At 41.3% G+C, this 22,616-nt stretch overlaps 1 protein-coding gene across 4 annotated transcripts in view; it reads right to left on the bottom strand.

Annotated features, from left to right (window-relative positions):
* Positions 1–9,042: 9,042 nt before the first annotated feature.
* GIGYF2 (GRB10 interacting GYF protein 2) overlaps positions 9,043–22,616 on the bottom strand; it is a 126,199-nt gene continuing 112,625 nt past the window's right edge. For 3 of the 4 annotated variants that reach the window (XM_082840840.1, XM_082840842.1, XM_082840841.1), the window contains 7 exons: positions 22,226–22,348; positions 19,318–19,527; positions 18,977–19,182; positions 17,662–17,816; positions 15,969–16,153; positions 15,034–15,181; positions 9,043–10,862 (listed from right to left, as the gene is read on the bottom strand). In XM_082840840.1, coding sequence (XP_082696966.1) covers positions 10,795–10,862; positions 15,034–15,181; positions 15,969–16,153; positions 17,662–17,816; positions 18,977–19,182; positions 19,318–19,527; positions 22,226–22,348 — 1,095 coding nt within the window. In that variant the 3' untranslated portion in view covers positions 9,043–10,794. The remainder of the gene's footprint in view (positions 10,863–15,033; positions 15,182–15,968; positions 16,154–17,661; positions 17,817–18,976; positions 19,183–19,317; positions 19,528–22,225; positions 22,349–22,616) is intronic. The other variant, XR_014326274.1, reaches the window with a different exon arrangement.

The following is a 22,616-nucleotide window of genomic DNA, read 5'->3' as shown; positions in this document are numbered from 1 at the left end:
ACATTTCCAACCCAGTTCTGGCCCAGAACTTCAGCCCCATCGCCCACTGCCTCCCGGACAGCCCCAAGGGTACCTAATGAGCATCTCCAACTTAACATGTCCAAAGCAAACCTTGACTGCACTGCCTCTCCAGCCCTGCACAGTAGTTAAGTCCCAGTCCCCCACCTTCCAGATGTCGTGGCCACATAATTAAAGTTCATCAGAGGTCTCTCTCTTTCCCTTGTCTAAGCTCTCAGAAAGTACACCCCCCTACTTCAAACCCTTCATGATTTCCCACTGCTCTTCGAATAAAAAGCCAGACTAAGGACTTGCCCTGGTCCTGCTCACTATGTTCAGTCTGCTGGCCTTGACGAGGTTCCTCCAATACACCAAACTTAATCCTGCCTCAGGGCCTTTTCACTCGCTGTCCCCTCTCCCAGAAAGCAGTCTCCCAGCTCATTACATGGCTACCTCCTAATCACCATTCAGGTCTCAGCTCTGATCATTCAATCCCCCATTCACCCATCACATAGCTTTAAATTTCTTCTTAGCATTTATATTTGTAGGAAACTCTCATTTCCTTTTTTTTTTTTTTTTTTGGTTAGTTTTTTGAGGGATGACCTATATATGGTGAAGTACACAAATCTTACGTTTACAGCTTGATGAACTTTCATACATTTGTAAACACCACCCAAATCAATATAGAACATTTCCAGCACACCAGCAGGATTCTTCCTGCCCCTCCCTAGTCAGTACCCCCAAGGTGCCAAGCCGTCTTCTATCACCATAGATTAGCTTCCTCTACTCTTGAACTTCAAATAAACTGAACCATATGACATGAACTCTTGTGTCTGGCTTCTTCTGCTCAACATTCTGTGAGATTCATCCACATTGCTGCATGTAGCAGTGGCTCATTCTTTTCTATTGCTGAATAGTATTCAATTGTATGACTATGCCACAATTTATCCATTCTTTTATCCATTTATTTATGTCCATTTGGGTTATTTCCAGGTCTGAACTTTTATGAATATAGCTCCTGTGGGTATTCTTGTACCTGCCTTTGGTGAACATATACACTAGGTTCTCTTGGTTATATATCTAAAGATAGGATTGCTAGGTCAGAGTACAGTGTTCAGATTCTGTAGATGCTGGTGAGCAGCTTTCCACAGTGTTTGTTCTCGTTTACACTCGTCAGCAGTATGAGAGTTCCAGTTGCTCCACATTCTCACCAATACCTGGCATTGGCAGTCTTTTTTATTTCTAGCCGTTCTGATAGGTATGTAGTGGTGTCTCATCGTGGTTGTACTTCCATGACTAATGAAGTTGAACACCTTTTCATATTTATTGACCACAGGAATATCCTCCTATGTGAAGGGTCTGCTCAGATTTTTTTGCTGATATATTAGGGTGGTCTATCACATTGAATTTATTTTTAGGATTTTTTCGGTGTGTGCACCCAGATAAAAATTCTTTGTCAGATATATGATATGGTGCCTTTAAATGAAGTGTCCATTGGTTGTCTGTCTCTACTCTGTGACTAAGTCCCAGATAGCTGGGGCTGTGTTTAGTTCACCAATGTATTTCTAGAAGTTAGCACATGATAGGAACTTAATACTGGAATTCAATCAGTTGGGATTTCTGGGATAGAATTAACATCGAGCATCTTCTCACTTGTTCACTCATTTGTTGGTGCTGGTTTGCTCTCTCTCTCGTCCTCACCTTCCTGTGCCCTCAACGTAATGTAGAGTCAGACTCCCAGATCGCACTCCTGAGAGAGTCTTGCCAGCTGACTCCGTGTTGGCATCTGCAATGGAGGCACTGGGGGGAGATGAAAGGCGGGAGAGAAGTGCCTCTCTTTCTGATTCAGATTTCTGACAATGTCTCTGGCAGCGGCAGCGGCACTGGCCACACCAACTTCAGTAACGAATAAGTGTGGCTTGCAAAATTACAGTCAAACTGAATTCACAGCTGTGTCAATTCTTTCAGGTGAAATTTATGGCACTGAATGGGAAGGAGTGAGACCTTGAGATGTGGAATGGGGGTATTTGGGCAGACTCAAACAAATCTGAGAATCTTCCACTCACAAATCCTCAGGCCTCCCTTGCGGAAGCAGCAGGCTCCTTAGAGAAATGGCTAATTCCAAATCTGGAAAAGTAAAAGTAAAGATGAACCTAGAATATCTCATGACAAATTAAGAAAGTGCTCAAAGGACGATAGAGATATGGCAAAAGGACACAGATGTCAACTTGGAGGGGCTCCAAATGGACAAATTGTGCACAACAGTATCCGATTATAACCTACAGTGTGTGCATGCATGCGTGTGTGTGTGTGTGTGTAAAGCTCTTCCTTATAGTAGAATGCTGACTAATAAATTACAGGAAAGCTTGACAACCACTAATAGTTCAAGCAAGAATCATCAATGACTGCTAAAACTAGTGGATAAAAGTTTGATGAGAGCTGGATATTTACATAGTCTCAAAGTATCTCCCATAAAGAGAAAAATCATTACAGTGGAAAAACCTGGCAGATACTATCTTTAAGTAATTAAAGTTAACATCACCAGTAATGGTTCAAACTGACATCATGTACCTCCTGATATGACACATCAAGGACATAACATCACTTCTGTAGTATTCCTGCCCAATTGCATAATCTCAATCAAATCATGAGAAAAATACCAGACAAATGCAAACTGAGTGCATTCTACAAAATAATTGTCCTTTAAAAATCTCAAGGTATGAAAGATAGAGGAACTGTTCCAGATTAGGGAAGACTCAAAGAAACATGACATCCAAATACAAAAAGCAATCATGATGGCATCCTGCACCTTTTTGTTTTTTCTTATAAAAGACATTAGTGGAACAATTGGTGAAATATGAATGAAGCCTGGATATTAACTAATAGCATCATATACTTTATTTCCTAACTTTAATAATTGTACTGTGGTTATGTAAATGTCCTTGTCTCAAGCAAACACGCCCTGAAATGTTTAGGGATAAGGGACATGAATGTCATGAATGTCTTCAATTTGCTTTCAAGTGATTCATAAAAAATAGTTACTGAGAGTCATTATTGTGAGTGTAGTTATAGAGTAAAAAAAAAAATAATGCAGGTGTGGTAAAATGTTAGCAATTGGAGAATCTGGATGAAAGATATGTGGGAGTTTTTTCTACTGTTCTTGCAAGTTTTAAGTCTGAAATTATTCAAAATTTTTAAAATCCCCCTTCTCCCCAAAAAGAATCACTGTATTTCAGTGACTAATGAAATAATAGACCTAGGCAATGATCATCAATGAATGTTAAAACTGCTACATGAAAGATCAACAGAACTTTTATAATGGATGAATCAACCTGATAGCAACAGGACTGATGAATTGACATAGTGAAAATGGGACAACCAGACAATGCTGCCTGTGATGCAACAGGATGTACAGCAAGTTACGTATTCTTGGAGGGGGAGGGGAGAATCTGAATCCAATTAAGTTTCTAGACCTGACTACTCATTCACAGATGTGGGGGAGAGTAACAAATTGACACTGTAAGGACGCTCCTTGCTGAGTCCACATTATGGGATGTTCTGTGGGTAAATGATCTTGTTTTTCAATTTTTTTTTTTTTTTTGAGGGGAAACTGGTTAGACTAAAAGAGACTTAAACATAGCAACCAAATGCGATCCGTGAACCTCATTTTGATTCTGATTCAAACTTTTGTAAAAAGACATTTTTAAGATAATCTGAAAAAATCATACAGACTGGGTTTAGATACTAAGAAATTATTAATATTCTTAATGTGGTACTGACATGTTCTTTTTTTAAAGGTATCTTTGTTACCATGCACATTAAAATATTTACGAGTGACTCGATATCTAGGATTTGTTTTAAAATATTCTAAGGGAAAAAAGGTGAGATTAAAAACACAAAATTGGTAAAACGGTAGGAGTTTGTTACATTAGCTGCTGTGACTGAAAGTTGTGTCCCCCAAGATTTTTATGTTGGAAGCCCTAGTCCCAATGGGATGGTATTCAGAGGTGGGGCCTTGGGGAGGTGGTTAGGGTTAGATTAGGTCATGAGGGTGGGGTCCTCCTTGTAATGGGATAAAAAGACGATTTTTAAGAGATAAAAAGATGGGATAGAAAGAGACCTGAGATCTCCTTCTCTGCCATGTGAGGACATAACAAGAAGATGGCCACGTGCAAACCAGGATGACTCTCACCAGACACTTGATCTGTCAGCACCTAGATCGTGGGACTTCCCAGCCCAGACTAAAGACAGTAGTCTACTTCAATGTATGCTGAAGTTTTTTCAATTAATAAGAAAAAAAACTGAACTCAGGCAAAAGCTAATTAAAGACAAAAGCTGCAGTAACCTCAGTACTGTTAAGGACTCAAACCCCTTGGGAATGAAGGTTTACGTCACCCACCAGCTCAAGGGCTGGTGGAAGGCAAAAAGAACATGAAATGGGAAATGAGGAAGTTGTACAAATATCACCCACAGCCTCATGACAAAGAACAGAAACAAAAACTGATGTATATTTTATTCCTTGCTGTATATATACATATATATATATATATACCAATTTTTCATATATATGTGTGTGTGTGTGTGTATATATATATATATAAAATAAAATTTAGTCGTTAAGATACTAATTATCCAGGTGAGACTTGTAAGTGAATCGAAGAGATATTAGTATCACCTAGAAAAGGATATGATGACTGACCATTAGATAAGGTATTAGTGATTTCCCTAGCTACTAATCCTTCAGTAATCTTACCTTCCTACTCTTCCAACGCCAATTCTTTTTTCTCCCCTGCCCTCCGCCCGCATTTCTTTTGACTGAATATTTAGGACGGTTTCTGATTCATGATGGGACCCTGACCTGCTTAGGGCTTAACTTGACGTTATCAAAAGAAGTCAGAAAATCCAAGTCAGTGACTCATTCCCTTAACTGAGGCTCACCATGCCTTACATTTTGACCTGGGTCTGGTTTAGTAAAACCACAACGGGTATTTGTCAAAGACTCACACTAAAACACAAGTGCTAAATCTGCAAACACCAAGTGTCAGCAATATGCTGCAAAGATGTACAGATGCACACACAGATCACACTTGCACATATGCACTCAGGAGGTGAGAGCTGAAGGAAACCTCACAGATCAGCTAGGCCAGTAGTTCCCCACTCAAGCTGTCCGTTTAGGATCACTTAGGGCACCTAAAAAATAATTTCCAGTGCTGGGCCCCACCCTAAATAAGAAACCATGGGACATGGGGCTCAGGGACTGATTTTTGTTTCAAGTTCATCATTTGATCTGGGCCAACCTCCTCATCTGACAGGCAAGGAAACTGAGACCCAGAAACAGGACAGGAAGGACAGGTTAATAACGAAGCTGGTACTAATATCCAGTCTCCTGGAACTCATGCCACATTACCTTCCTGAGGGGTACTTCTTTACACTGATTTTCAGATGTCTAAGAGGGAGGCTGCCCATTTTTAATACGTCCCATTGCACCTACACGTGAGCCCACAAACTCCCTTCTCTCTTGCAAAATGGCCTACAAATATTTATCAAGCATTTATGTGCTGGGCATTGCACTATGCAACTACATTTTAAGTTACTGATCACAGCTACCTCACAGTTCCCATTTCACAGATGGGGAAATAAATACTTGCCTAAAGGAGATAGCAGGATCAACTTTCAAATCCGACAGCTTGACTCTAGTGCCCCCATCCACAAAACCACTCATAGGTTCATGCCACAGGGTACCTTTAAAAACACACACGCTCACACACACACCAAAAACCTAGATTCTGAATAGAATTGGGGGTTGCTAGACACAGCAAGGTTGAGCCCTTGGAAATCACTCGTTTCCCAGCTCTGCACAAGAATGGAACAGAGCCTGTGCCGAGCCCCCTCGTCAGGGTAACCACTAGGATTCCTTTCCCATGGTGGATGTGCACAGACTCAACCATCCCAAACTCTTCCAACTTCAAAGCAGGCTAAAGAGAATGACAGTGGTAGAGGCTGCTGCCAATGTAACAGCCATTCCCTGTGTTTCTTAGAAACAGAATCCCAATGGTATTTGGGGTGGCAAACCACTCAACTAAAACCCCCATTTCCAGCTTTTTTTTTTTTTTTTTTGCGGCACGCGGGCCTCTCACTGTTGTGGCCTCTCCCGTTGCGGAGCACAGGCTCCGGATGCGCAGGCTCAGCGGCCATGGCTCACGGGCCCAGCCGCTCCGCGGCATGTGGGATCTTCCCGGACCGGGGCACGAACCCGTGTCCCCTGCATCGGCAGGCGGACACTCAACCACTGCGCCACCAGGGAAGTTCTCCAGCCTTTCTTGAACTAACTATAGTTACGTATCCACGTTCCAGTTTAAAAGACTAAGGATGTTTGGTAGAGCTCCCAAAAGAGCTCCTCAAGGAAGGCTGACTGAACAGGGAGGTGTGCTCCCTGAGCCTCACCCCAATCCTTCCTCCTGCCTGGAATACAGGCATGATGGTTGCTGCTCTAGCAGTCACCTTGGACCATGAGTGACCTTGAGAATGGAAGCCGCAACCAGGAGGGTAAAACAGAAAGAACCTGGGTCCCTGAGCCACACCAGCCTTGGACTGATGACCTCCAGATTTCACTTGAGAAATAAACTATCTTGTTTAAGTCACTGTTACTTTGTATCTTATTATATGCAGCCAAACTTAACAATGACCCACTGACCCTCAGGACTACTTCTCATGCTAAAGGAGGCATTCAAAGGAGAAAACAACTGACTACCAAGGGAAAATAATCCCCCACTCCTAGATTTGGGGGGACAAGTAAACAATCATTAAGAAATGATGTCTCTGCTTAAGACCAGCTGGACTGAACTGAGTGTTGAAGCTACAGTGAGTTCCATCCCCATGATGTCATCACTTTGCCAGCAACCAAAGGGGAGGCAACTGCAGCTTTTAGGCTGCAGGGCAGTTGCTGCAATTAGGGAAGAGCCCAGTTCTCTTCTCCTGCTTCGCAACATCTATGTGCTGTTTCTCCCATACATTGAACCATAGCAGTGTTTGTTACTTTAGCTGCAAAACATTCCCACTGACAAATCCCTGGAGGGAAACTCTTCTCTCAGGGGCTCCAGGTGCCCTTCCAGAACCAACACTACCAAAAGCTATGCGGGTCCGTCATACTCAGGGCATCTGACAATGTCTGTAAGATGATCACACATCTGGCTGCCTCAAGGTTCCCAGGCTCTCCACGGTCCCAGCAAGCACTGTGGCTTCATCAGGAATTGCCTGCGCTCACAGCCATCCTCTCGAGCTGGGCTTTTTTCTTTTTGTTCCCAAATAACCCATTAACTATGAGGCCAACTTCCATTTGGAACGTGCTCTCAGCTGCACCTTACTCTATTTAGAGCGTGTATGCCTGTTGCACTTCCCACACTGGAAGCACAGGAGACAACTAGGTTCATTTCACATCAGAATCATACACAGACTTTTTCATTAATAATATGGAGAGGACATTTTGTATAAAACAAACTTCAATTTCTTCACCTGATCAATTTAAAATAGGGCGTAGAAAATGGCACACACACTATTTATGTGTATATATTTGTATATATGTATTACTTAAAATAAAGCCTGAAGTCCCATTATCCTGAAATTAAAAAGAAAAAAATAACCCCTCAATTTAGAGACAACGAAGAACTGAAGTTCCTTGATATATATGCATCAACTAATTTTATGCAGCTATTTCCCCAAAACAGCAACAACAGTACCTCTCATCCCACATGCTCTTCTATAAAGTGACCTCACCACTCATTCCATCAAGGGAGATGTTGGAGGTGACCATGTTCCCCAACCCCCTGAATCTGAAAGAGCTTGTGACTACTTTCACACAGTGTCACAGGAGTGACACTATGTGACTCCTGAGTCCAGGTCAGAAGAGGTGATGCAGCCTCTGCCCGGTTCTCTGGGGGAAGCCAACTGCCAAAGAAGTCCACCTACCCTGAAGCTGCCATGCTGGAGAGGGCACACGTAGTTCCTCCAGCCACCAACCCAGCTGAGCTCCCCGGCACTAGCCAGCGTCAACTGCCATTCACACGAGTGAGCCCTCGTGCCGCCCAACCTATCAAACCTTCCTAAGATCGCAGCCCCAGCTGACCTCTGACCATAACCAGAGGAGACACCATGGAAGAACCGCCCAGCTGAGCCCTCCCCACAGAGTCCTGACTCATAAAATTACCAATAAAATGCAAGGGTTGCTTGTAAGCCAGTTTGCGGGTAATTTGTTATGTAGCAACAGTATCCAGAACACCGACTACCTTGGGGAAAGTATCCATAATCAAACTACCTTGTCTGGGTATGTTTTTTAAATCTCTGACTTAAAACAACTGGAAGCAAACAGTGTACAAAACAAATACTTTAAAACTCAGGAAGAGTTTAGATAATCTGCAAGTAAGTTCACAGAAAGAGCTAAGAACGTGGTTGCTCGAAGTGAAAGAGTGAGCAAATGAGAATGTGAAAATTGGTAGAACTGAGACAGAAACAAACATTCTTAGGAAAGAGTGGTTTCTTTCCACCATGTGGGAAATTCCTCAGGTAGAAGCAATGCTCCTGGTTAAGCTAATGGAATGTTCCATGGCTAAAACGGCCTTGCTCCCTGAAGTCTGCCTGCCCCTCCCCCAAATGTTTGTGTTGTATTTTAAATTTCCCCTGAACAAGCACACAATAGAATCCAGCTTGGAAGGTGTGGGCAGGCTCTGGAGGGGGCACCTTCAGGGGTGTGTGTCTGTGTTGTGAGGACAGGAGACGATCTGCAGGTCAGCAGAAAGGGGCAGAGGAGGAAAGACATTTAATCAGCTTACCCACGGTTACCTTGACCTCTACATTCTCGAATACAGAACCAAGTCAGCGTTCCATAGCCTGCCAGAGAAAGCCACAGCTGCGTCCATGTCTTGGGTGCTCACTTGTCTGGAGCTTTTCCATGGTGCCAAGAAGATGGTTTGGTGGAAAACTCAGCCTTGACAAGGGTGAGTACAAGAAGCGTACTCAGATAAAATACCACCAGGTTTTATTTAAGTTCCTTTTTATTTTCCTCCACACTGGCAAAAGTTCCGAGGGAGCTTAAAGTTTTGTAAACATTTTAACTATCCCTCTTCCCCACCCCCCACTTTTGAATTTACAAAGCAAAGGAGAGCAGGAGCCCCAATTTTTAATGGTTCCCCATCTCCTCATGCTATTTGATCCAAAAACTATGTACAAGTCTGTAGCAGTCTCTGTATAGTTATTGTACATGTTTAAGAGGGAGGGAGGCAAAAAGGGACAGGGAGAATGGTGATCCAAAAGAATAAAAACAGAAACCCAAATATAATCATCCAAAACCAAACTGCTCTCAGAGCAACTCCAGCCTTCTTCGGGCAATGATGACAGAAAGAAAAGGCGCTCTACCAGGAGCCACCCGAACCACAGCACTTCTTGCACAGGGGCGGACGGTCCAAAGGCTCCAGACCAAAGTGTGATTGGCAATTCCAGGTGATGTTCTGTGGGGGGTTGGCAGAGGCAGGAAGAGTATTGTTTATAAATAGGGCTTGAATACATTTTATATCTGAAGTGAAGGGGTATTATGAGGCCACAACCAGAACCAGGCTTCTCTCTCCTGTTCTCTCCCATCCCCTCCAGCCCACTGCAATCTCCTGTATAGTGGTTTCCATGGATGAAGGTCTTAAAGATGGTCAGGTTTTGTATGTTCTTTTTTCAGAAAAGGCAAGCAACTTGCCATTCCAGAATCTTTAAACAAAACCTTTCGGGGCCACAGCAAGACACACACGCAATGCTCTGAGGAAGCAGATGAAATTCCGGGCTTTTATCAGAAGCAGAAGTTTATCCCTATCCAAAATGAAATTACACATATTCATACATATGGTAAAGATCCTAACTGCCTCTTAAACGAGACAAATTTTCAGCAGAAAGGCCCAAAACAAACTGGTCCTAGTCCTCTGAAGTAAAAATATTTATGGGAAAAAATCCGTTTTTGTAAGAAAGAAAAATTAAAAATAAGTCCCTCTCCCAGGCCACAGGGCTTCCTTTGTCCAATCAGGTTGGAGTATGCCAGGGGAGAAGTCAGCTTGCTTGGAAGTCACTATCTAATGAAGAAAAAACATGAATCCTTTCTCTGAAAGGATGCTCAGAAAGAAGAGGCGAGGGGTGTGCAACATCAAACCAATCAATCTAAACTCCATCCCACTCAGGGCCTCTTTGATGCAATCCCAGAGTTAGCAGCAGCAATGCAACCTTCAGACTGGAAGAGCTCTCACTGTGTCTCTGTCGGACACTCAAATCACAGTCCATGGGCGTTTTTGTTGCTGGGCAATGTCTGTTACCATTAACTCTCTTCATGATTGCACCAGTCAGACCCCATGCCCATTTTTTGGGGGGGGGGGGAGGGGAGAAGGAGAAGAAAAACAAAATAGAAGGAAAAAAGTGACAAGAGAAAGTAAATTGCTATTGGCAGATCCCAACACACTTTCTGGGAGACAGTAGGTGAAATCACGGCACAGTAAACACGTCTGCCCAAAATCAGCCTTGTTGGGGAGTAATCCCAACTGCCACCCCCAAGACACAGGGTCTGGTCCACTTATCTACAGTCTGAGATGCTCACCAACAAAAATGGTTTAAAGAATCTTGGACACAAAGGGCTGGAAGAAAAAGCCTGAGATGATTGGTTCTGTGATTTGTTGCAGTGATAAAGAGTATATGGTGAGTAAGTGTCGTGTCCAAAGGTGCAGAATCCATGGTCAGCAGAGAAAAGAGGGAAGGCCAGTCCGCTCTGGCAGGTGCTCAGTAGTCATCCAAAGTCTCGATTTCACCCATATTGAGTCGCTCCGATGAAGCATTGACTGAAAACCCTGCAGGGAAAAATTGGCAACGAGTGACTGACCACACCCAGACAACCATGTGGCTCAAATTCTAGGCAGGCAGCTGGAATTTTAGTCTCCTGTTTTTGAGCACACAAATAGGGATACTAAAAGGAGGGAGAAGAAAGGATAAAAGTCAATGTAATGGTTTTTTTGCCCTTCCAATTAGACATTGTATTTTTATATGTTTTATCTTAAGGTTCTGATATAATTTAATTAGGGAGGAAACACACACACACACATAAACCCAGCACCACTGCTTAAAAAGAACTGCAAACCACTGCCTTAGAGAGTCCTGAGTAGAGCCTGGGTTTTAAGTGTGTTTTAAGGGCCAGGTTGGCTAGGGGGGAAGTTCATTCAGAAGGTGTACCTTAAAAGAATGGGGCAGGGGGAGGGCAGGAGTAACACACTAAATACTTTGTAACCACTCGACCAAATGACTGTGAAATGTGAGTGGGAATAACACTATTGGGTTGGCCAAAAATTTCGTTTGGGTTTTTCCATAAGATGTTATAGAAAAACCCAAATGAACTTTTTGGCCAACCCAATACTTCAGCCCCATTCGCTATCGGGAATACTTTGGGTCCAAAACTTTGTCAAAGTTCTGGTCAAGAGATTTTGCTTTCAGTGGTAGGAGGCTCCAGGGAAGACCCACCACAAGATCCTTAGAGCCCTCAGATGTTCTTCCTATCACAGAGCAGACAGCACAAAAACATTAAACTACTTTATTCGACTCAATCTACTCTAAGTAGACCAGCAAAGGGAAGGATTTCATTTAGCAATATTAACTGACTGAAATGCAATCTGGTTTAGAAAAAGCAGTACTAGCACAGCCACTGAAGGCAACAGGCAGCACTTACAAACGCTACTGAGGTTTGGAAACCTAATGCCATCAGCCACGTGTAATTTTTCAATGAACTCCATGATCAGAGATTGATAAAAAGTACTATTAACAAGGCCTCTTTGAAATGAGTGATTCTCAGAAAGCTTTCAGTTCATCCACCCTAAATGAAATCCCAAACTGTTTCAGCTGCTATTTGAATATCAAAAAGTAAACAGGCGATGCTCTCCAGTCTAAAGGCAGTTCTGTTAATATTGAGTTTTCTGCCCCCTCCTTTTTGTTCTTTAATGTTCAAGTTTTCAAATACACATTTTAAATGTACCAATAATAAACAAAAAAATGCCTTACATAATAAAAATAGCTTAATTACATTACATTCTTGATTCCAAAATATCATGACTTGAAAAAATAAACACGCCTATTTATTAACCAAGGAAGCTGTGGTACAAGCTGCTTACAAGGCCTCCTACTGGGAGAGGCTAGGATTCCAAATCCCAACCTGAGTTCTACCCCTCAACTGTGTTCCCATAACCTGCAAGATTTTTTCCCTTGAAAATAATGAAAGGCTTAGTGTTCATATTTGAAAATAACAGTTAGTTAGGTAAGTGCAAAAACCTAAAGACCAAACAGTTTATGAAATGAACTATTACTCTATTCTGAAGCAGGTTTTTCTTTGACTTCACATATATCTCAAGAACAAATGAAATGTGATAAAAACAATAATGAGCCACATGAAATAAAAGTGGGAATGTAACAAAAACACAAACTAAATCAATTTTAGTCATACAAACACAGGAAGGGAAAAGAAGCCTGGGGCCAAACAAAGTTAAGTATTCGCTGCTATAATATGACGATTACCGGGCTGGGCTTTTAGCAGACATGGTCTCATTTACCTGTCCAAAAAACCAGTAAGGAGGGCACGTCTCCTCCCCACTGGACAGAAGGGGGAGCTCTGGGATATAATGAGACCCCATGCAATACAAATGAGGATGTAAGCCCAATACGCCCAGCTCTAAAGACTATATTAGGTTCAGAACAACAGACTCCCACTCACATAATTTCTGTAAGGTTTGGGAGACTGTTTCTATAAGGAAAGTATGACTGGTGAAAAAATGGTATTGTGTGTGTGTATTTCTCATATCCAAGTACAGGATGCTGGCTCACAATGGCACTTGGTAGCTCTAAAAACTAGAAGAAAACACAAGAGTACAATGGAGGACAAGATCATTAAAATGAAGCTGGAATCTCTCTGAAGGTTTGTTTTAGAAGCAAAATTCTCTTTTGATCAACGACCACTTTCTCAATGGATACTTTGGGGTCAAATTAATGGATACTTTGGGGTCAAATTTGAAGCTGTTTTCCCATTATGTGCATGGGGAACTTGTGACTGATGGATGTTTGTTAATTTTTCTTAATCTATAAGTCAATAAGGCATATGTCAATTAAAAACAATAATAAATGGATATGAGTAGGTAAGGGGCAGAAATTATCAGATGAACTTCCAGAGGAAAGTTTAGTTGAGCAGAAATTCTCATTAAATGGTGCAAGCAAGAGCCCACCCAAGTGAGCTTCTTCAGTATTTTGTTGAACAGTTTCACTTCCCTTATATTTAATTTTTTTTTTCTTCCCTTTCAAGATACATATTCCTTAAAACTCTATTCCTAGAATGACCTATGTCTCATTCCCTTGAAGGGGGATTTTAAGTCCCTTTCTTTCTTAGGTCTATAAGAGGAGATGGGGTCAGATCAGATATTTAATCCAAAAACCTTTACCTCATTTTCAGAGGAACCTTTTCCCTGAGAACCTTTTCCCCCCTCCCCCCACCAAGTACCACAGCTAAATAGCGGGGGATTCTTAGCTAGAGCTCACAACCAGAACTGAAGGAACACTCTTAAATCTACATTCACCTATCTCTGTCAAAACTGGATAAATTTTGGACTGTTCCATCCATCCTTAACATAAACTTCCAAGACATGCAGAAGAAAACAAAATTTCGCCAGATCTCTAGGTTTCCGAAGCCAGCTTGCAGAGCACCGGTTCCCGAGGGCAATCCTCAAAGCTGGGTTTCTGTTACTGATATTTTGATTTCTCCAGCGCAGGAAACCTCTGAAGTATGGATACTACCAAGGGCAGAGCAATCTACCTCTTGCTGTGCTATCAGCTCTTTCATCTCTGTATCATGCCTCCTAGTCACTTCACACTCAATCTACCCAACACTTAAACACTGCATCATTCCCCCGTAAGCCTGCTCCACTTTCCAGGGCTCATCATTTTAGCAAAAGGGCAACTCTTTTCATCCGGCTGCCCAAACCTTTCCATTCTCCTTGTCCATCCCCTAAATTTCTAAAATCCATCTAACTCCTCTCCATCTCCACTGCCAAAACCCTATTCCAGGCCACCAGTACCTTTCATCTGGTCTATACTGCAGCCTCCTAACTTTTCTGCCTGATTTCCCAATCTGCCACCTTGGCCAATATAACCATTCTATTCCAGACAACACAGTTTTATAATAGCCTATTCTACATTCATAAATAGAGAATAATATTAATTTCATCATTGCCTGTGAGGTTGTTAGGGCCAACTTAAGAAACACAGGTGGCCCATCAGCTTTGCCTATGCTGTTTATTATTCCAGAAACACCATTCCCTATCCTTCCTGTCTTTCAAAGCCCCAATTCAGGTGTCACCTTCTCCCCAAGGCTGGCTGCTCTGTATGAAGACACTGGTCCTCAATGTTAGATAAGAGTAGCCATGGGTAACACAGAAGAGTGAAAACAGGCCTGCTCTGAAACCCCAGCTGCACTGCTAAATGCTGTGTGACTCTGGGAAATGTCTTAAATCCTCTAGGCCTTGGTTTACTCATTGGTAAAGCTGGAACATCACCTCATAATGCAGGATGATTATGAGAATTGTATTATACACACAGTGAATGTCAACAAATACTGGTTCTTTTCTGTGAACATGTGACTGGATTTATGGTCTGCTTCCACACAAATCAGCATTTTAAATAACTTTTTCTGTTGTCCATTAGTATTATTTTCCAACTAAACTGAAAGTTTTTTTTAAAGAAATTCATGTTAGATATGAAAAAAGACTTTAAAACTGAAGGCACCGCACAATGTATTACTTTTCTTACTCCCTGTAGCACATGAGGCATAGCTCCTGCACTGAGATGCCCAGTAAATACTGACTACTAACTTTCAACTGGTCAAAAACATTTATTTTTTATAAGAAGTATTTCCCGTCATGAAAAACATTCCACCATGGGACTCACATATAATCTCCCACCAACACCCAGCTAAGACATTAGGCCTGTGCTCACCTAATAAACTGGGATCTGCTCGGACCATCTTCTGCTTTTTCTTCTTCTTGCCACTTTGTACAGCTTCAAAATTAGACTGTTGGTTGTTGCTTTGATTGGTCTGAAATACTGAATGGAGTGCACTGTGGTTCATCCCCCACACAGAGTCCTGTAAAACGAGACAGCACAACTGAGGTTACATGGTGGATACAGGCTTGGCCCACTCCGAGGAAATGGTTGACCTGGGTCTCACCTTACCAAGGATGAGTTTAAAAACAGAAAGCCTACCGTGGATTCTGGTAATAACGAAACTAAGAACAGTCCACTGAGGCATGCTTTCCCTTCATTTAGATTCAGACATCCCACTTGAGCTCTGTCTCCACAAGGCCCGTCCTGGTAACTCCAGGTGTCCACACTGCTGTGACAGCACAGCTGTCAAAACCTCTCCAGATATACATGGACTCTGTATCATCCACTAGGAATTGGCTCTTTGGTAATCCACACCTCTCACCTACTCAAAGTGGAAGGTTCCTTTGTTCTCTGGGGCCCATCAACAACGTGTGAAATGTCTGACAGGTTATAGTACTGTCAGTACTGGGTACCACTGGATCCTGAGCAGCAGAGAGCTAACATTTGTAAGTTTTAACTATTTAAAACCAAATTTATGGTCTATGACAAGTTGGAATTTGCAATTTGACAGAGGCACTTATATGAACTAAGAACAATGGGGCTGATATGCCTAACAGAGAATGAATGGCTATATTTGCTAATTGGGAAATTCACAAAGGTCTCTGGACACTGAATTTGAAAATATCAAGTCCACCATGTTTTAAAAGGTTCCAGTCACGTGATATACAAAAATGGGAACATTGTTCTAATTTTCATTTCTCTGGCTGCTCAACATTTCAAGACATTAACACTCACAAGGGCACTGCACTCACTCTGCTGCCTCATACCTGCTGCTGCGGCGGCGGCTGTTGCTGCTGCGGCTGCCGCTGGCTGGCTTTCTGTTTGGCGCGGCGCTCCAGGAACTGCTTGGCAAACTCCTTGGCCTCAGAGGTATCTCCTAAATAGGCCCTAATGTAATCATGGACCTCATAAGGAGATTCTACTTCTTTCAGGAAAGAAACAAATGTGGGAACTGTAATATGAGAGGAAACAAGACATAAAGAGTAACAATGAAATATCACACAGAAGAGATCAGTTTCAGTTTTTAATATATTTTAACACCTAATACAGACATTAATGATGGAGACTTGAAAGGCATGTAGCTATTATGTTAAATATTCTTCAGTCTCCTCTGGAGTAGTAGTGGGGGGGACCCACTATCACTGCAATGCCCCAAATCATGTGAAATAGCACAGAGACAAAGATACCATGCATGTTTAGTTTCACTAAACGTTATTTTGGTAGAAACTAAATCATGTTGATCGAAACAACTGTTTGTCTAAGGCTAAAGTCATCTGGGGATTCATTTCTTTTTCCCTTAAATTCAATCAGTATTTATTAAGTGTGATAATGTGGGCAGGCACCACAACAGATACTGAAGATATAGGCATAGCCTCCTTTCACTTCACTGAGATATCCTAAGTTTACAAGAAAAACGGAACATGAAGCAGTGTGGTGCAGGAGAAAAGCACAAGTATCAGAGTTAGACAGACATGGGTTTAAAACCTGATTCTGAAATTTGCTGACTGTGTGACCTTGATGAGTTACTTAACCATTCTGAGCCTCCGTTTCCTAATTTATAAAATGGGGATAACATCACCTACATTGTAAACGTATGTCATAAAATTACTGCAAAAATTAGATACCTAGGATAACACATGTTAACCCCTATAAAGTGCCTAGTACATGGTAGGTGCTTAATGGATGGTAGCCATTGCTATTTTTCACTACTCTTTTCTCTGGCTCGAGCGGACCATTGGCTATTGTTACAATGCTACAAAGGAACCCTTCAATTCCTTTACTGCTCTGTTTTTAAAAGATTCTTGGTTTTAGAAAAGACATCAGAGGTGGACTAGTTCAACAAAACCCATGAGTTATGGGAATCCCTTCCACACCAAGCTGGAGGGTAAGGGAAAGACTCACTTCCATCTAAGGCTGATAATTCTTCTTTGTGAACAACTAACAATTAGCAAGTTTTTCTTCAAATTGAGCTGAAATCTTTTCACTTGCATACATTATGGGTCTTAGCTTTATCCTACACAAAATAAGTCTACTTGCTCTGTCACATGATTCCCACCCCTGCCCCCAAAGGCAGGAAGGGAAAAACCTCACATCACCTCAGACTTCTCTTGCCCAGGCTGACCTCTGTCCCCACTATAACAGTTACTCTCCTTTGTCCATCTGGCAATGCCCCCCATAAAATGAGCAGTATGGAACTATGACCTCTTCTTCCCTGTACATCATAAGACAGCCTAAGATAGCATCTACTTTTTGGTAACCACTGATAAACCTATTTCAGCATAGTATTATAGAACTTTTCTATAATACTATTAAAGAGTCAAGTTCCTATGGTAGGTGCAGGACTTGACCTCCATCAGATTTCACCTCCTGAGTGTTGGCCCATCATCATTCCAATTTTCTAACTCTTTGTGGGTCCTGCTCTGCCATTCCACATGCTGGGTTTCCCTCCCCAATTCTTACCATCCAAGTTATTTGCCGTATTAAGGGCATGAAGCATCTGTTCACACCACTGGGTAAATCCATCTTGGGCTTTATTTACTCCCTGAAAGAGCTTCAGCAATTTTTCTTCTTCTTCTACTTTCTTATTCTGCCGGTTAGACACACCTACAGATTTACTAAAGCAAAACAATAGGGCGATATTATATTCCCAGAAACTGTTACTATATAATTATACTCTAACACCATAAATAGACAATCTCTTGGCAACACTGGATGGCTGTCCAGCAATCCAATTCTTGGCTCCAAAAATGAAAACAAACAAACAACAACAAACCCGAAATAAAAAAACTGAAATACTGGGGGTGGGGGTGGGGGGTTACTCAATACCCCTTAAAATCTAGCCTCAGTTAATACATTCTAGTTTGTGAATACAGGGCTTCTTTTCAGAGAAATTATTAAATGTTCCCCTATGTGTCCTTCAGTAAGACTTTAAATTTTGCTAAGCCTCAGTTTCCTCATCTGTAAAATGGTACTAATACTTCTTTGGGTTATCAAAAGGAATAATGATACTATATGCAAAGGCCTAGAGCATAGTGCCTGGCAAAAATGCTCAATAAACTGACATTTAGTGTCCTATTCATAACACATTAAGCCCTCAATCAAGAAGAAATACTCTGACAACACTACCATTTATTAAGTAGTTACTATGTGCCAGGCACTTTACTAACTACTTCACATGTATTCATTTAACCTTTAGAACCATACCCATGAAGTTATCATCTTCATTTTATAGATGAGGGAACTGAGGCTCAAAGAGGTTCCCTCTTGCCCAAGGTCACACAGCTAATAAGTGGTAGTGCTGGGATTTGAGTTGATGTATTTAACATTAAAACCCATGTTCGTTCAATAAAACTGTATATTAAGGAAAGAAAGATGAATGTAAAATGTAACTAATTTATCATAAAAATAAAATGGTTTTAGTGTTTATAATACTCATAGTATAAGTAACTTAAAAATATAAATTTAGAGAAAAACGCTAAAATCTAGAGAATACCTTGGTGAAATATTCCACAGCAGTAACAAAAATATTAAGTGGTTACCATGTGACAGGCAATGGACTAAGTGTCCAGCAACCAAAGGAGCTCCTAGTATAATATAGATGTGTTTCCACAGGGAAGAAAAGCAATCATCAAACCATGACCTCACATGGTAGGATACAGGTGAAAATAAGTAAAAACTAAATAACTACCTTTCTCTGGCCACCCCATATCCTACTCCTCACACGCCGCTTCCCCCAACCCACCAAAGAGCATAGGTTGATCATTTTGAGCCCTACCTGAGACTGGCGTTGTTTTTATTTTTGTTTGTTGAATTCCTGGGTCCCACCTCTTTCACTGCATCATCCCAGAATCCCATGTTGGAATTTTTAGTGTCAGCATTACTCCAGATACTACTGACTAGGTCAGATGCCCACTGGTTAGGGGGACCAGCATTTATAGAGCCCCAGACAGAATTCCCAAGGCTGGTGTGCAGGTTGGAATGCTGTTAAAGAAAAGGAGACAAATAATTACAGTTAACAATATTAAAAAGATAAAAAGGGAGTCCACAAAAGTTAGGAAAGATAACTTAACTTATAACACCAGTCCATACAGTGACTGCTTAGGAAAATGAACCCACCGGATTATTCCGGGCTCTGCTGGGTTGCTGGTGCTGCTGCTGCTGCTGCTGCTGCTTCTGCATTTGCCTGGCTTCTTCCTGTTGTATCTCCAGAAGGGACTTTGCAGTACCTGCGGGTTTGCTGACATTCCCCCACCCTGAGAGTTTCTGCTGTTGCTGCTGTTGCTGCTGCTGGAGAGCTTTCATCAATTCCCTCTGCTGGCGCCTCTGCTGCAGGCACAGAAACAGAAGGCAACTCAGGATTCTGTTGTTTAAAAAAATAGTTACAAATGTCCAGTATAATAAATGGAATGTAAATACATAGCAGCTATATGAAATTAAACACCATGACAGAGTTAACTCCTCTACTGCAAATAAAGATGTAAACTGCCAGAAGTACTAACAGGAGAATAAAAAGAAATTAAGAATTACTTCTTAAACATTAAGTAGGGCTTTTGGTTAAGCATAAAGGCAAAATATATGTTTACTTCCAAGGCCCTACCAAAATGACAGAAAAAATTTTTTTTCTAAAGCATAAACCTTAAGGACAAAGAGAATAAAATAGACTTTAAAAGCTGGAAAGCAGGCAGATAAAGACAGCCAATATAACAGACCCAGTAAGTTGAAACCTAAGTAAAGGAAGCTCAGAAACAGGCCAATTCACAGAAAAAGCTCAGGAATTAGAGGTAGGGGTATCTCACATAGAAGAAGACAGGCTGAAAGTCTGTAAAAAGCAGCACGGAGACCCTGACTACCTCCCCAACCCAAAGCAGTTAACGGCTATCCCTCTCTCCCCAGAAGAAAATTAAAACTTTCCATTTTAAAGAGGCTGAACCAGATTAGCGGATTAGTCTATAGGAAAGCTGACCCAGGACAACAGAATACACCTACAGATACCAACAGATGGTGGGACTCCAACAGAACAGACCATTACAGAGACCATTACGGAAAAGCCCAGCAAGGTGCTGTATATACCAGAACCTCCAAACAGCTTTTCTGTGCCTTATTCCTAAATATGAATGAATAGCCCAGGATCAACAAACACTTGACAGAGCTTCTAAGATGAAAGCCAAAGACCAAATCAAACAAAATTCTGTGGAAACAGAAACAAGACAAGGGAAAATAGGAGCTAGCTTTTTAAAATGCTATCAGTAAGTAATCTTTTTAGAGGTAAGGTAGTGCAGTCAGTAAAACAAGAATAAGAGGCTATAAAAAGAAACACTTAGAGTAACAACATATGGACTCAGAACTTCAAAATAAGAGAACATACATTAGAAGTTCAATAGAAGGACTGAAAGATAGGACTGAAGAAATACCCCATCAGAAAAGATAAGAGATGGAAAGCAGGAGAGAAAACCAGAATCAGTCCAGGAGGGCAACATGCAGATGACAAGAATTCGAGAAAAACAGAGCACCTGTGCAGCAAGCCAAGCGCGCGTTCAGATCTGAACAGATTACAGGGTCCTGGAAAGGACACCTCCAGGGAAAGAATGAAACAGAATTGTCACAGGTTTTCCCTATGTGAGAAATATGTATGGAGTGGCATTTTATACCTTTTGAAGAGTGTAGGAAGACTTAAGAGTTCAAAGAAAATTAATCAAATAAAAACACAAGGCAATTATTAACTTCTAACAGACAAAAATATGAACAAGAAAAGACCTGTGATTTCAACTCTGATGACCACTATTATTATTTTTAAGCAGAGACCAAAATTACTGGAACAATTTCTAGCCTTGAAGGGGGAAGATATAGTCTGCTCTGCATTCAGCTGTTAAACTTTTAGAAAAGAGAGATGATTTCAGAGAAAGTTCAGTCTATTTTTTTATTTTAAGAGGGTGGGAAATAAGATAATTTTTTAAGGTGAAGCAACGTTTTAACCTACTGGATGACATCATGCACACTACATGGTAAACTTGTACAGACAATTCCCGGGGCCTTCAGTGAACCACACCACCGAGACCAGAATGACAGCTTGCATTCGCGAACAACTTGACTGCTCTGCCTCAAATTATATCCACATAAATCACTTTCTTCAAGACTCTGCTACCTCATGCCACCTTTTCAGACGCCTTCCCAGATAGCACTACCTAAAACTAGACAATCACTACTACCACCAATACTAGCCCCAACTCCCAACCCTCTCTCTATGCCTCTCCTCACTTTAGTGTTCTTTCTGACACATATTGCCTCTAGAACTCCATGATTTACTTAATTTTTATTGTCCATGTCCCCTCAACCAAAGGTAAGCTTTATGAAGGCAGAGAATTTTGTCTGTTTTAGACTCAGCTATATCCCCAGACTGAAACTGTAACTGAGTAGCAACTATGTGATGGACAGATGGATGGATGGGTGGGTGAATATGGCACCTAATGGCATGCTGAGCCAAACCATTTTCCTTATTTTCTCTCTTCTATCAAGAACTGTGCTCTGCTGCCCCCTCCCCAACCCCTTTCACTCTTCTGTATCCTTCCTGTCCTAATGAGGAACTGTAGGATACAGACTTACAGGCAGAGACGCGTTATTTCTGTCATATTTTAAGTTTTTCTAGGTTAGTCAGAAAACCCAATACCCTTTAGGGAAAAAAAGTATTCTACATTCTAAGCATCAAATTTATAAAAGGATATCTGCATAAAACTCACCCCCAATTTTGAAACACCCAAGTAACTTTTATTTACGAGCTATTCTCTCAAGAGCTATGGTTAAAATGTTTAAGGTAACTGAACATTTATGTATCCAATCTTAATGTTATTCCTATGAGATCCTTCATACTTGCTAGAGACCATATTACAGGATAAAAAGGTGAATAACACATATCCAATTCAGACACACAGCAGCTCTGACAATAATAGTTATCTTTAGTAGCCACTCATCCATGATGCATACTAGCTATTCACTGACTGTCTAGATCACTGTTACTTTTAAAATTTACCTCCTCTCGAAGTTGCCGTTCTCGTTCCTCTTCTAGTTTTTGGATTTCAGCCAATGATAGTGTTGCCTGGGACTGACATGCTGTCGTATTGGACTGCTGGCCCCATGTTGAAGAAGAGGGAAGCTAACAAAGAGGAAGGCAAACGAGTTCATGAGGAAACATGTACAGGAAACAAAGGGGCAATAATGCATTAAGTACAGCCAGAACATTCATGTTTCTTTCAACTCCATTTATAACACTCAATTCAAATTTCCTTCTTCAATCCTTTTACGTACTACTCTCCCAGTCAGTCTGCTTTTACGTAATTTTTTTGTCACAAGATTATTTTAAAACAACTTAAGTACATCAATACACTTTTATTTGATCTACCATTACGAAACTGCAAATTTGT

The sequence above is a fragment of the Leucopleurus acutus genome (assembly GCF_964270905.1).
Source record: "Leucopleurus acutus genome assembly, chromosome: 6".
Classification (NCBI taxonomy): domain Eukaryota; kingdom Metazoa; phylum Chordata; class Mammalia; order Artiodactyla; family Delphinidae; genus Leucopleurus; species Leucopleurus acutus.
This window is presented reverse-complemented; position numbering and strand designations above follow the sequence as displayed.